General features: G+C 43.4%; 1 protein-coding gene across 1 annotated transcript in view; it reads right to left on the bottom strand.

Annotated features, from left to right (window-relative positions):
- LOC308280520 (transmembrane protein 163a-like) overlaps positions 1–8,501 on the bottom strand; it is a gene marked incomplete at both ends in the record, with an annotated part of 61,986 nt that extends 53,485 nt beyond the window's left edge. The window contains 2 exons of the mRNA XM_080720826.1: positions 6,211–6,330; positions 8,294–8,501. Coding sequence (XP_080576952.1) covers positions 6,211–6,330; positions 8,294–8,501 — 328 coding nt within the window. The remainder of the gene's footprint in view (positions 1–6,210; positions 6,331–8,293) is intronic.
- Positions 8,502–16,661: the final 8,160 nt, after the last annotated feature.

Genomic DNA, 16,661 nt, shown 5'->3' with positions numbered 1-16,661 from the left:
TCACAACGCCTTGCAGCGCGAGGCGTTGTGAGCTTGTAGATTTGCTATTTTTGGCTAAAGTTCTCCGAATATGGACGCTAGGGTTCAAGTGGTTAATATAAAAAAGGAGAAAAAAAAGTTTCCATCACTCAAACATTTGGAGGACCCCCTGTAATAACTCTGGGGACCCCCTGTTGAAGACCCCTGGATTAGAGTAACATTAATTCTGTCAATCATTCATCATTGTAGGGAAAGCTGAACATATGCGGTCAATATTCTACACAAACATACTTAAACCCAGTGATCTAAAAACGTTGGTAGAAGGCTTTACAGTCTGTTTACAGTCGACAACGGCGATGCTTGACTGGGGCCGTCCCAATGTAAGCCTGCTGCAGGTTTTATAACAGGATGTAAAGGGAACATTGGGCCGTGTTCTCTCGTGTAAGGTGTTTGCTAAGCAGTGAATACTGTCCTGCACAGTATATCAGGGGTGTCGCACCAAATTCTGGGCCCTGGGTACAAGGATTCATGATCACTGCGTTATTCTGTGCTTTAACTATTGAAAAATAGCAGATCTACAAGCTCACAGCGCGGCACTAGCTTGTAGATCTGCTATTTTTGAAAAATCATGAAAATGTGTGAAAATTAGTCTTTGAAGGTTTTTTGAAAAACCTATGCTTCTGTGTCAGTGATGCTCAAACTTCTTCATGTGAAGGACCCCCAAAATGATATGTATTTGCCAAATACATATCTGGCCATGGACCCCCATCTCAAAATATTTAGTTCCACGGACGCTCCAGAAGCAAAATTTGAGTTACAAATATTCGCTTAAAAAATACATACTGTATAAGATTTGCACACATTCTCACGACTTTTCAAAAATAGCAGATCTACAAGCTTGCGCCGCGCTGTGACCTTGTATATCTTCTATTTTTCAATAGCCAAAGTATAAAACAATTCCAGGCCCCTCCACCTTGGGCCCTAGAAACTCAGTCCCACTTTCCCCCTCCTAGTGACGCCCCTGCAGTATATATTTCAAGTGTGACACCCAGAGAGGGCAGCAGGTGATCCATAGAGAGGGGGACACTTCCTTGTTTGGCAAACGCAACAGAGACCAACAGAAACACGTACAGTATTTAAAGCACGTGAACACACCCAAACAAACCAAGAGGGAAGAAGGAAATGATTATCAGCAGATCAAGCCTGCCTAGCCTGTTCTGCTCTATCACCTTCAGAATAGGAAGTGCCTGTACCAACACACGGATTGTACTCAGGAAGGGACTTTGTGTTCCTGAACAACAAAGTCTTCTCTTCTTTTCTCTTCTTCTTCCATTCTCTCTTTTTCAGACACGTCAGTAACAAGCTGCTCCCTTCACTAAACCTCCACGGTGAACCAATAAGCCAATCCTGTGGCCAGCTCAACCTGAACAAATTGAATTCCTATTCGTAATTCCACTCTGACAGACAGCAGCACAATAACGGCCTGTTCTCTTTTTGAGCGGTGTTCACACCGTCTCCATAGCATGGCCGTGTGTGTAGGTATGTTTGTATGTATGTGGGTGGGTGGGTCTGTATGTAGCCTCAAGCCTGTGGTGTAGTACCTTTTATGACCACACATGTTAAGGGAGGTGCGCTGTTTTCAGGCCAGGCCAGGCCAGGCACACACACACACACAGGGGGGAAGGGGGGAGGGGTTGGTGGGTAAGAGGGTGCTGTTGAGACTAGCCTGGGGGGGGGGGGGGGTGACAGAATTCATAGATCTAGAACACATAATATGTACAGTACAGTACAGTTAGGTACAGTAGAGTACAGTATACAGTACAGTTAGGGGTTGGTGGGTAAACCACCGCTCAGTTCACACAGGTGTGATTTTTCTTCTTCAATCCACTTCAGGTTTCTTGTAAGACAGTCTGTGCATAGGAGCCCTGGCATAGTGTAGTAGCAGTGCACTGAAACCCATTGCTTGTGAGAGTTCTCAAGTGAGCCGTGTATACTACACTGAAAGAGTGATGCGCCATTTGAGCCGTGCGTTATGCATAGTTAACCCCCTCACCACGCGCGCACACACACACACACACACACACACACACACACACACACACACACACACACACACACACACACGGTTCAGTGTAGAGGGGGAAAAGAGAAGTACAGTGAAAGGTCAAGTTTATTATGTATTGACGGTTCAAGTGGTTAAATATCTGAAAACACACATTAACATGAATTCAAAAATACACTGTTGATCGTGCTATCTATGTTTCAGTTATATACCCCCACTATATCAGATTGTGGGGGTCCCACTCCCTGCTTCATCTCTCTCTCAACTAAGGTGTCCTTGGCCTGCCCTGAAAACGTTGAAGACCCCTGGTACACACCACCCAGACCAAACAGAAGGGGTCGCCAGTGACAGAATGACTAAATAGGAAGGACATTTTAAAAGGACCAAAGATCAATCAATGCACCATCTCATGTCTATCTTCAATCTCTCTCACGTTGACGGCTAAAATATCCTCAAGGTGTTAGAAGGGGATGGTGTTTCTTCCCGCTGGCAGGCCGCCGGATATTGAGGTGATCAACTATGCAGCAGCAAGAAGGCGCCTGTCCTCTTTACTTATGCATTTGCTTTCAAGCACTGAATCGGCACTTACTGCAGAAGGAGATGAACATTACAGTGTTTCATAGAGGTTCTCTGTAGTATCCGACTGGGAAGGTTTGAGATATGTAATGAGATGCCTTCACGTTGTTTTAGTAAGCAGATGCTAGGACATCCCCAAAAGTGGACAGTGTATTGCAAAAACTGAGCAAATGAACAAAACCACATGTATTGGCATCTGCATTCATGGCAGAATCATCCTATTATTAAATTAACCAAACTAGTCCATCGTCATTCGTTTTTCTCCTCAGTGGGTTGACCAGTTGATTTGAAATTGCACATGGGCATTGATCATTTGCCAGATTATGAATTTGCAGGGAGTGAAGGAGACGATCTTTTCACTTTTCTCAAATTCAACCTTTCACAGGCTATGGGATCTGTAGTCATGGCCATGGCCCCATTGCCTGAGACGGTGGGTGGAAATGGACTAGTTCAGGGGTCTTCAACGTTTTCAGACCCCTTAGTCGAGAGAGAGAGAGAGAGATGAAGCAGGGACCCCCAAAACAGATAGTTTTGTTTGACAGCACAATCATCAGCGTATTTTGGATTCATGTCAATTTGTGTTTTCAGATATTTAACCACTTGAACCATCAATACTTAATAAACTTGACCTTTCACTCTGTACTTTGCTCTTTTCCCCCCTCTACACTAAACCTCTTTGCCGGAAATAGCCGATCTACAAGCTCGAGCGTGAGGCGTTGTGAGCTTGTAGATCTGCTATTTTTAGCTAAAGTTCTCGGATTATGGGTTCAAGTGGTTAATATACTGTAAAAAAGGATAAAAAAGGTTTCTATCACACAAAGATTTGGAGGACCCCCTGTAGTGACTCTGAGGACCCCCTAGGGGTCCCGGACTCCCTGTTTAAGACCCCTGGACTTAGTTTGTATCTGAATAAAGATTTCAAAAAAGTATTTCAATCGCGATCAACAGCTGGGAGAAATGTCAGAGTTGTTTATATCTTTTCTTCTCTCAGGCTCACAGCACGGAGTGAGTCATCCGATCAGCATTCACATCTTTGACAATATGCCTGTAGGAGGTTTTACTGCAAAGACAAACCAGACAGTTCAACCAGAAGGATTCTCCCCCCCAAAGGCAAACAAATATTTCTTTCTATTTTTCGGAAAGTGATTCAAAGACTGCAAGATAAGTCGGTCTACAAAAAGAGCAATTGCTGCAGCATAGACGTTCCCTCCTCACATTTCCAAAGATTTATTTTTTACAATAGGGTTTTTTGACTCATAAAGTCTGTGGTTAATATTAGCCTAGGAGTTTCACATTTTGCTCTACAATTTAGATTATATCCAGTAATATCTCAAACGCAAATCATGGAGCTGTCGGCAATTCTTTTTTTCCCTTTCTTATTTTTATCAGCGAGTGGAAATTATCCTGTTTCCAAAATAAACACGGCTAAGCGGTTTATTTTCTTACGATATCCAAACCCTAATGCAAACATTGCCATAGCAACCGACGTAGTGAAATCTATTCTATTTCACTATACTGTACTGTTTCTAGTTTTTTTTAATTTTTTATCTTGTTTGTGTAATGTATTGTTTTCTACCCTGTGGGCCTTGAGCCTGTAATAAAGTTTATATATATATGGCACACTTACAATGGCTGCTACCATCACTCCTGCTGCAAGATAACTAACTATTCATTTACGGAATGTCTGTCCGCCGTCCGCTGTCTGTCCACAAGCTGAAATCACTGATACTAAACAGCGCTGACGCCATGGTAACACTAACAGCCGCATGCTGAAACAATGCCCGACATCACTGACTAACATCACTGACTGACATCACCGAGCACCATATATGGGCATAAATAGGTGAAACAGTCTTCATGCTGACATCACTGATATTGTCGCCACCATGGTAACAGCTGCACGCTGAAACAATGCCCAGATAATGTCTGTCTGACAAGATGAAACGAGACCAAATTTGGAGATGATTGACATCACTACAGTGCCCAAATTTGGAGATGACATCACAGACTGGCCATGGGCACGGAACACCAAATATGGGCATAAGAGAGAGCCAGACAGACAGAGATAAGAGATCTCCATATAATGTATGGGCATGAAAGGGACACAGACAGACAGACAGGCAGACAGACGGATACAACGGGTATTGCACAACTGGACGTCAATGGTGACTATTCTGCCCAACGGGCACCGGTCTGGGTTGTCCAACATTACTTCTGAGACTCCTCACGGACATTCAATCTCTCATATACTGTGTATTGTGCACTCATATACTGTGCACTCATATACTGTGCACTCATATACTGTGCACTCATATACTGTGCACACCCACGGACAATTATATCGTCGTTGTCGGGTGGAGACCTCGTATCTCCAAGTTTCTCCAAGTTTTTTCTCCATTTGTATGTTCTTTCGCAAAGCAAAGCCCTGCTTCATCGTACAAGGCCGTCGCACAAAAGTAGTGAAAACAGCAGATATACAAGCACACAACGCCTCGCACTGTAGATCAGCTGTTTTCACTGGTGTAAATCATTTTTAAAATGAAAAATGCAAAACGAACGGTTTTGGACATACAAGGTTTTCACCCGACAACAACGATATGTACAGTATAAGCTTCAACACTGAGCACCAGAAACACACACACACACACACACACACACACACACACACACACACACACACACACACACACACACACACACACACACACACACACACACACACACACACACACACACACACACACACTTTCTGTCAGCACCACCATGGGAGACTGCCGTGTCTCATGAGTATGTTTACTGTGTCAGAAGGCAGATAGGCTTTGGTGCCCCTTAATGACATTTTCCAAATAACACAGTCAGCTGTCAAGCCAGGCCTAGACACTGATGGAGTGGCACAAAGTGCGCCGGGCTGTTGAACAGATGTCACATCTGCCTTTGACAAGACCAATTTATCCCGAGCCCAGATGCTAAATGGGGGAATCCAACAAAGATGACTTTTCATCTATATCAGTGGTTCTCAACCTTTCAGGGCGAGACCCCCAAAATAATCATATTTTAACTGGGGACCCCCCCACCCTGACGAGCACTAAGAGTTGAGGCATTACATTTTGTATAACACGGTTCTATTGTGAAAATAGCCGATCTACATGCTCACATGTAGATGTTGCTAGGCGTTGTGAGCATGTAGATCGGCTATTTTCACAATGTCTGCCTCTAATATTTGACAATGTGGACAATGTTTAATTTGTCATTTTAGAGGTACTAAAAAGTCCTTTAAATTGTCACTTTGGAAATGTGCAGATACCCTCTACACTTAAACTTTATGTTGGTTTGTTTACTTTTGAGAGAGAAAACAATGTTGCAGATTAAGTTAATCGTCTGGGGACCCCCCAAAATAATTTGGGGACCCCCCCTGGGGGTCCCGACCCACAGGTTGAGAACCACTGATCTATTTCAGGTGGTAAGAACTTATGCTACTAGCTGATAAGTGTGGCTGGTGAAACAGACAAATACTAAAGACAAAAGACAAAAAAAAAAAAAAAAAAATCACAGCATGATACACAAACCTGAAGGTCCAAGAAAGAGGTACTTACTGAAAGCTGCGACGGCCAGGACGATGGTGATCATGATGGACACCCAGGACACGTATAGGGCCTTCTTACGATAACTCTGAGCCTCGTGGGGCTTTAGTCGCATGCTGCTCTCCAGAAGACCTGCCAAGAACAGCCATAACTAGAATAGTACGGTACTGTAATAACTGCAACGCAATAATTCAATTTGGAGGCGTGACTCTGCTGTCTGCTCCCGTAACACTACAGAACTAGTGATAGTTTTATTGATGATACAGATTATTAACAGTTATTGCAGTAACATTGAACCCTTCGAGGGCATAAGTTAACACAGAGTCCACAGAAATATAGAATCCACAGAAACAAACATTTTAATATTGAGCCCTTCAAAGGCATAAGTTATTAAGTTACACAGATATAACATCATTCAATCCAGATAATCACACATTTAACTTGGCAGAGGAGGAGGCAGGGTAGGAGGGAGTTTGATAACAAGACAGCTGCTGGATACTGTGACTGCTGCTGAACATGGCAATTATCAATTATTTGATCTACGCTTGAGTCTGGAGACCACCATGTTAACCAGGGACGTGCTGGCCATTGGGAAAAGCGGGACAACTCCCGAACGGCCGGCCATTAGGAAAAATGTAAAAATAAAATGTCGGCCTTTGTTCCATTTTGGGGGCGGGCAGAAACCTCGTATCTCCAAGTTTCAAATTTGTACATTTTTTCGCAAAGCAAAGCCCTGCTTTATCATACAAGGCCGTCGCACAAAAGTAGTGAAAACAGCAGATCTACAAGCACACAACGCCTCGCAGTGCGAGGCGTTGTGTGCTTGTAGATCGGCTGTTTTCACTAGTTTAAATCATTTTTTAGCAGCAGCGCTATAGAGAGATCTCTCCCTCTATAGCGCGCAATGAGGGCCTCTACAACTCTTTTCTCCCGGGCTGAATCAGGGGCCCAGCATGTCCCTGACGTTAACCCCACCCCACAAAATGGTAGCCAAGAACAATTGGTTATGTAACTGTAACAGGTGAGACTGTTGAGCTGATGTTGATGATGACTGTTATGATGATGTAGTAGTAGGGCACTGTTTCCCAAACAGTGGGTCTGGGCCCATTTGTGGGTCACTGACTCGCCAGAGACGTGGACTCATTTGGGTCTAGACGAGTAGCTTTAATAATATGTATTGTTTTCCAAAAATAGATTTCAACAGATTTTCTAAATAATTGTTTAAATGAATAAAAAGTAATCTAGCAGATAGCATGTCCGGCAAAATAGCAGATCTAAAAGCTCACAACACATCGTCGTGTTGTGAGCTGGTAGATCTGCTATTCTATTATACCACAACTCTGACTATGGGGATGAAATAAAAGAGTGATAGTGGTCTATCTATAACCTAGGCCTTCTCTTCTTTACATACATGACAGCAAGTCACCCTGTCTTAAATGGCCATAATTCTTAACATCTGTCCAGAGTCCATAAATAATGATGAGTGTTGGTGCATGTGCCAATATTAACTCACATTTGACCAAATGTGTCAGTCACCCTAACTTCTGCCCTGTCAAACTAATGAATAGATTCTTGTTAGAATCATCAAGTTAGCTCACATTTTACCATTGTTATACACAGCCTGTCGAGTTATTGCTCTATCTCCTTGCGTTATGGTCAGGGGTCCTCGAGGGACTTCCAGGTGGTCCCCAGCTAAATGATTTTTTGGAACCAAATGGACACCTTATGGCTCCGTTCCATTTGTATCCTACTAACCGAGTTAAATTAACATTGATTTTACAATAATAGATTGGGGTCTCAGAGATAGAAATGACATTAAATGGAGGTCCTGTAGCCTAAAATGCATGTCAGTAGACAGTAGGCTACTGGGGGACTGGGGTCCTTGAAATGAAAATGGTTGAGAATCACTGCTAAAGCCGGGCAAAATGTTCTCTTATGGGGGTCCCTGACATATATTTTCAAATGAGGGTCCGCGAGCTAAATAATTGTCAATTTCGGGGGTCCTTGACGAGAAAAAGTTTGAGAAGCACTGCGTTATGTTACGCGCTATGGGCATGCTGTGCGCGCTGGTCAGTGCGCTGCAAGGCAAGCTTACCTTGTCCCTCTATGCTGTCTGTGATCTTCATCTCCTGGTCCATCTTCAGACCTTCTACCTGACTCTCTGCTGCTGCTGTTGCTGGGGGCTGCTGTTGAGCTTGTTGAGGGTCCGCTGCTTGCTCGCACTGTACCTCCACGACCGCGGGATCCACGACAGAGGGGACCGGGATGGTGACGGTGGGGTCTGTTGCTGTAGAATCCGTCATTTTCCCCCGACGAGTGGAATAGACCCTCAAAGAAATGTCACACCCGAGTGAGAAGTGCGAGCTGTCAACGCGAATTGGGGCCGGGGGGAAGGGAGGGAGTGGTGGTGGGATAGGAGGGGAGGAGGGCGAAATCTGAGCGTCAGGTTTGCCTCACCGAAGAGGACGAGGATGAGGAAGAGGTGAGCGCGGTCAAGAAAGGCGATGGCGAGTCATGGTCGTGGCGTGCGTGCTAGACACAAACTCGCAGACTCGTGATATAGCAACAGCTCAGCTCTAATTAGTGATCTGGTTAGGTCCACCACGAGACCTGTGCTGTGCTGTGTGCTTCTGCTTCCCTCCTGGAATCTGTGGCGCTGCGCTGCGCTCCGCTGCAGCTAGGGGTAAATACACACTCTGGAGGTCCCAGGTGGATCCATGGATGCGCTCCACGATAGGCTGCACACCTCCTATCCTGCTCTCCACTTAAGTCTATCTCTATCTGGCTGGCATTAGCGTCAGCTCGGCATAGCCTATCAGTGAATGAGTGAAGCGTGCGTAAGCATCATATGGGGATTTGAAGGCTTTATTAGAAGTTTGCATAGGAAAATGTACAGATTCATGACGGTACAGTTGAGTTCACTGGTACTGTACAAGGTCTACTAAAAGGAGATCCATGAAAAGACTAAGCTTATTTCAACAGGAAACCATTTAAGTATCTCATATACATTAATGTTACCTTAAGACCAAGCAGCACATATATATAGCCCCTTTTCCACTGGCCCAACACCACGTCCACGCCACCCACTTGTGCCAGGTTTTCCACTACAAGGACCTGTGAAAGTGGTACTAAAAAGTAGCCAATCTAGAGTAGGTCTGAGCTAGGCCAAACAGGGCCAAACACTTCATAATGACTGATCACTCACTGACTTGTCTTTTCATTTAAACCACCAGGATATAGTTGTAATACATGATAATAGATTCTATTGTGTTATAACCACTATTATATTCTATTATAGTGTATTATAATTATCATAATACATTAATACTTTATAGTGTATTATAATCACAGTTATATTCCATTATAGTGTATTATAATTTAGGATAGTTGTAATGCAAATTGATATTGTATTATAATCACAGTTAAAAGGGTCAATTTGTTTCTTACCGATAGGGGTGCTTTTTTGTAATGTAAAATGTAGATATTTTTATGTGGTGCGGTGTGGTGTGGTGTAGTGTGGTGTGGTGCTAAAGCTGCAGTCGAAAAGGGGCTTACAGGGAGCAGGGTCCAGGGAGACAAAATACGACCACCTCAATAAGTTAGGTATTGTATTAACAAACTCTACCATACAGATTGGACACAAATAGGTCTAAATTGTATTCATTTAAAGGTTAAAGTTACATTTCTATGATAGCATATGGGTTCTTGCTGGGAGAGGACAGTGAGGCTGCCCTGGCCTGCTGTCTGTCACCTACATTCAATGGGAACCCGGCCACCTGTGTCAATTAAAGTGAGTTTATCTTGCCTGGCTTTGTAGCCAATGTAGGCTGTATTAGTTTAGGTGTGTGTGTGTGTGTGTGTGTGTGTGTGTGTGTGTGTGTGTGTGTGTGTGTGTGTGTGTGTGTGTGTGTGTGTGTGTGTGTGTGTGTGTGTGTGTGTGTGTGTGCGCGCGCGCCTGGGTGGGTGGGTGTGGTGTGGTGTGGTGTAAGGGGGGGTGGAGTCGGTGTACATGAGTCGTGGCATTAAAGTCTTTGCATTTTGCCTATGCCAATTAGACGAGGCTATTCCTTATTTTTGAAATACAAAGTCAGAAAAACTTTCCGACTGTTATTTATTATTTATTTTGTTGCTAGCCTAGATGAAAGCAGAAAGCAGGATGAGATAGGAGGATGAGAGGAAAACCCACGCTATAAATCAGGGCAAGTTATCTTAGGCCACCCTTATGATCACTAACCTTATGCGCACAATCCGCACTGACCGCACATATATTTGTCCATAGGCCTATTGGCAAACTGTCTTTATAATCTTTGATGTGGCTGCAATGAATTTCATAGATCACGTCAGGGTCTCGCGGTCTCTACTGCCACTCAGTGGTAGAAAGTGAAACTACAAGCCAAAAGCTGTGTGGCACACGACGCCGGTGCACACGATCGGGAAATATTTTTATTGTATTCGTATTGTATATAAATATTATGTTAAATATGATATATCGCTGTAAGACAGCCGCTATATCAGGACGATCTCTCAATTCAGTTAAATTCAAAGGGGCATGGGAGGAAAAAAAACGAACCTAGCCCAACCCTACCCTCCCCTGCCCCTTCTTTACTTACTTACTTACTGTTTAGACTCTTTTTTTTTGTTCTCTCATTTTTCTTTTCTTTACATATCTACTGCATAGTACTGTGTTCTATTCGTCTGTCCTTCAATGTTATATGAGATACTTAAATGGTTTCCTGTGGAAATAAGCTTAGTCTTTTCATGGATCTCCTTTTAGTAGACCTTGTACCAGTGAACTGTACCGTCATGAAACTGTACCTTTTCCTATGCAAACTTCTAATAAAGTCTTCAATCAATCAATCAATCAATCAATCAATCAATCAATCAGACAGACAGACAGACAGACAGACAGACAGACAGACAGACAGACAGACAGACAGACAGACAGACAGACAGACAGACAGACAGACAGACAGACAGACAGACAGACAGACAGACAGACGATTGATTGATTGATTGATTGATTGATTGAACACTTAACAGTTTGCAAATAGTACAGTGGTAATGGCACTAAAAGGATAAGACAAAAAGCCCTAAGGGCTTGTTTCCATCGTGGTCCTGAAGCTGTGGAGATGCCCGGGCATCACATAAATTCAAATACATTCAGGTTAAAGAGGTGGTGCCATAGTTTTGTACTTTTTCTGTTTTTCATGTGTCTAGGAGGTTGAAAGTACTTCATTAGACCCCCTTGTGTGGTTTTTATGAGCAATTATGTATTCTCTTGGTATTTGTTTGTTTTCTCTAGGAGGCTGCCACCTTGTGGTCAAAAGTGTCAGATAAAAAACACACATACTTATTACATCACAGAATCAACTCCTCCCCTAATTACCATTCACCCAGCACTGTGGGGTGTGGCTAACTTCAGCTGGGTCACCACCCACCATGACATCCATGCATAATTAATGAACTGGGGGTGTGGCCACATAAAAACCCAATTTTAACTCTTTCTGTATACTTTTTTGGAAAAAAAATCTTCCTCCTAGTATAATCATAATACCTGATAATCATGTTTTATAGGGGGGAAAAAATCATGGCACCACCTCTTTAAAAGCAACAACAATAAAGGGGTATCATACTCCATTGGGACACCCAGAATCAAATGTTTAAAATTGTAAAACAGTCTGTGAAACACATTTACAGATATCTTCTCTGTTTATTTGTACTGTGCAGGTAATGCAGCTTATGCCGACGTCAGCAAGGGGGAGAAGACGACAGCCGGCCTTAATTACGACCAAAGGTCGCAGTTTACCATGAGAAATGTCACAGCTTGTCTCCGTGTGTGTGTGTGTGTGTGTGTGTGTGTGTGTGTGTGTGTGTGTGTGTGTGTGTGTGTGTGTGTGTGTGTGTGTGTGTGTGTGTGTGTGTGTGTGTGTGTGTGTTTTTACACTCTATGCGTTGGTTCCCTTGTCACTGTGACATCACAGGTGATATGATATCACAGGTGACATCACCTATGTAAAAGTCCATCTATTAAGTCCCATGAGGAGGGGGCATAACGCTATCCTCATGCTTAGTCACTTTGATTGTTGTATTGCTTATTGCTTATTGTAGTGCTTTGCTTGTTGTGGGTCGCTTTGGATTTGGAGCTTCCAGTTTGGGTATTGATGTTGATTAAGTCCCATGAGGAGGGGGCATAACGCTATCCTCATGCTTAATCACTTTGATGGTTGTATTGCGTATTGCTTATTGTATTGCTTTGATTGTTGTGGGTCGCTTGGATTTGGAGCTTCCAGTTTGGGCATTGAGCTTCTGCTAAATGCTTAAACTGGAGCCAGGAGGTATGCGGTCAGCCTATAGGCTTGACTCAGGGAAAAGGACGCCCCTGCCTTGCACAGTCCCATGAGAAGTCTGCCATCCATAAGATGAACGATACTCTCATGATTAATTGGAAATGACGCAAGTTCGGGACTCATGACCCTGAGCTGGCCGCCTCCGGAGAGGGTGTATAGTGTATAATGGCCGAAACACCCTAAGACCTGGAGGAACACTACTGATGATGCGTCCTAGATTAAAAACTAACCCCCAGCCCCCCCCCCTCCCTTGCATCCATCATTCACCACCAAGATGACACACACACACACACACACTCTCACACGCATGTGCCTGCACAAAGGAAATTAACATCTTATCCTGTGTTTTGTAAAAACCAAAAACTGGGTATTCCCCAGAATCCCTTTTATGCCCATATATGAAGATCCCTAAAGTCATCGAAATACATCACTGGCCAGATGGCCAAGATATGGCCCATATCTGTGTGGCTGGTTCAGACAGGGATCTCCATGTATGGGCATAAAATATATTGTATGTTGTGATGTCATGGGAACCACTCTAACAGAATCCCTTTCATGACATTTTTATATGCCCATATATGGAGATCCCTGTCCCAATGTCATCAATATTAAGGACATATCTGGGAATGCCCATAGGTAATGCCCGTATATGGGCATGTTTTGACATAACAAACATTGTTGACTATCATGCAGGGGTCTCCATAAATGTGGGTAACTGGTCCAGTATACATCACTGGCTACATGACTACATCAACAGCTCACAAATATTGGTGTAGCCTACTTCACCCAGCAGCAGATGAGTTTCTTGCTATATTAGTCATGTTTTCAAACGTTGTTTGGGTGTTTGTTATCTGTGGGAAGTATGGGTCTGTCTCTGATGTTTAGGTGCAGTTAGCAGGTAGTGTATAAGTAAGGTTTCCATCACCTGTGCATACGTCTGACCATGGAAGCAGTTCTATCTCGGCCTGCCTTTTTGTGTTCACGTGTAGCCTACGTGGTTGTGGATTTCTTTAGTGTTGGATCAGTCAAGTGCTCAGGTGCTCAGGTATTCTGCCACTGTGTATTTATTTTACACAATGCTGTAACCCCTCCAACTGTATATACGTTACTCATTTTCAACAGTTTTTGAGCGGTGGTAAACCGCTCCATGAGTGGCTGTGCGTGTGTCTCTAGCCACTTTTCCTCAGCGTTTTGCCATAGCAATGTGTTTTCCTCAGCGTTTTGCCATAGCAATATGTGTGTGTGTGTAGCCATATTACATCACATTACATCACCAGTTACATCCTAGACCTATCTGTAGCCACTTTTCCTCAGCGTTTTGCCATAGCAATGTGTTTTCCTCAGCGTTTTGCCATAGCAATGTGTGTGTGTGTGTAGCCATATTATATCACCAATTACATCCTAGACCTGTATCCTAGTCTTTTTCATGTGTGTAGCCTGTATTACATGTATTGCAAGCACGACCACCGCTCACTTCACATTGGGTGTGATTTTTAATTATATTTTGACACTTGCTTTGGCAATATAAATGTATGTTTTTTCATGCCAATAAAGCTCCTTTGAATTGATTTGAATTGTATTCTCTGTTTTAGGTAGTAAGTAGTATTCTAATTTGCTGTCTGTCTGTGTCTGTCAGACAGTTTTACCCAGTGGGGTTTCTGTTTGTGAGTCCCAGAAGCTGAGGCTGCACCTGTTTACACCTCTCTCTGCAGGTGAGGCCTTTGTTATGGCGTGTGTCTGCCCGGGTCACTTTCATTTAGGTCGCTACCCCCCACCCCAGAACAAAAGGGCAGAGTGAGAACTAGGAGGTGTGGTGTGAGAGCGTGTGAAGAGGATCATTGGCATAGGTTTCATGGTCAGTAATAGGAACCGTTCCTGAGAGGCTCCTTATGCAAGAATGTTTGACTGCTGCATGGGTTTCACACCTCCTCATGGGAGACATTTACAAAGTTCCTCCATGATTAATCATGACATGGATAATTGCTGATAATTAGTTTTCTGTAGGCTGCATGCCAACTTTGACCACTTGCAATACACTCTCACATGCTCCTAATTCACGTGTCTGCATGGGATGGTTTACCAGGATATACAACAGCAGTGATAACACACAAACGTGTGAATTTCTTGCCATAACTACAAGTACATTGGGGAGAAAAGGGGGTAAAAAGCACAAACCAATAAGGGAAAAAATAGCTACTGTAAACCAGTGGTTCTCAGTGGGGTCTGGGGACCCCCAGGGCCAGGGGTCCTTGAGTGGGTTCCAGCAAATTGAGTTATAGCATTGAAATCACTTTAACCACTTGGGTATCTATGGTAAGATATTTTTATATGGGGGTCCACAGCCAAATACATGTTAATTTAAGGGTCTTTGACATGAAAGAGTTTGAGAATTATTGATTGATTGATTATTCGAAGTTTGCAAATAGGAAAAGGTGCAGTTTCATGACAGTAGAGTTCAATGAATACCAGAAGAGTCGCCAGAAAGAAACTCGCCCGGGCCGATGGTTTATGCCTTTTGATTGATTGATTGATTGATTGATTGATTTATTAGAAGTTTTGGAAAGGTACAGTTTCATGACAGTACACTAGTTCACTGATAGTGATACAATGTCAACTAAAAGGAAACTCGGGTATAAGGCAAGGCTTAACCTTATTCTCGGTAAAACAAATACAAAATCAAAACAGACAGTATGAAGCTCTGAGAAGTATTTGTAGGTGTGGGCAGGTTTAGCATATGAAACTGGTTCAACAGAAAGCTAATTGTCAGATGCATGGCCTGATTATTCATGGAGCAACGTTGTAAATTAAGCCGTGTATGTACAAACAACAACAATTCACTTTTATAAAATATTGTAAAACCTTAAAAAGAATAGATGAACAGAAAAAGTCAAATATCTCCATTCTGTACTTGAATACATTTTCTTTCTTTGTCAGAAAAAGGTGTGTCAGCATTTTGTTCTTAACAGCTTCTCTTTAACGTACTCAATCTATTCCCTCTGAATCCATTTGGAGACAACTTTCCGTCATGAACACACAGGTTAATGTACGTTGTTGTCTCTTTCTGACACCAATTTGCTATCACTATTGACTGTTTGTGTAATACTATTTAAACAAGGACTGTGGCAGTCAGCTACACTGTCTGCCCAGTTTCTTCCTCTCCTGGCAGTGGCAGTGGTGGTGGTGTTGGACGTGGTGGGGTCACAAACAAGCCCTCTGCCCTGCGATGACCCCCATGGGAATAGATCACATACACACCCCCACACCTTACAAACAACCCCCCACTGACCCCTGCAGGACTAAGCACCCCTCCCCCCCCCTCCACACACACACACACACACACACACACACACACACACACACACACACACACACACACACACACACACACACACACACATACTTGCCTTCAATACTAAAAACATGCTGCTTCTTCCATGATACAAATAGGTTCAATAATTCATGTTTATTTGCTTGCAGCCGCCTCAAAAAACTGCAGATTTGTGAGGTGTACAGCGAGTGTGACCTGTAGGCTGTGTAATAACACACACACACACACACACACACACACACACACACACACACACACACACACACACACACACACACACACACACACACACACACACTGTGTAAAAGTTTTTGATATTGTTACTACTCAAATTCAAATTCAAAATTGCATACTCACTGTAAAGTGGTTCCCAAACCTTACACATTCGCCAAACCTTCGGCAAGAGGTTTGCTGCAGAGGGGAAAAAGAGCAGACTAAGTACAGGGTGAAAGGTCAAGTTTATTAAGTAGTTGGTGGTTCAAATGGTTAAATATATGGAAACACAAATTGACATGAATCCAAATTGACACTGATGATTGTTCTGCTTCATCATCTCTCTCTCTCTCTCTCTCTCTCTCTCTCTCTCTCTCTCTCTCTCTCTCTCTCTCTCTGGAAACGTTGAAGACCCCTGTCTCTACACCAGCCAACCACTGTGGGGCGCTGTTCGGAGAAAGTCGACAAGAAGGAAAAACCCCAGCCGACGCCACTGATTGGCTGAACGGTGGTTGCTTCCGCTCCCCCTCCTCCTCCAGCCCACCTCCTCCTCCACCACCAAGCAGCTCCACCGA

This window comes from Nannobrachium achirus (assembly GCF_963921795.1).
Source record: "Nannobrachium achirus genome assembly, chromosome: 24".
NCBI classification, from domain to species: Eukaryota; Metazoa; Chordata; class Actinopteri; order Myctophiformes; family Myctophidae; genus Nannobrachium; species Nannobrachium achirus.
This window is presented reverse-complemented; position numbering and strand designations above follow the sequence as displayed.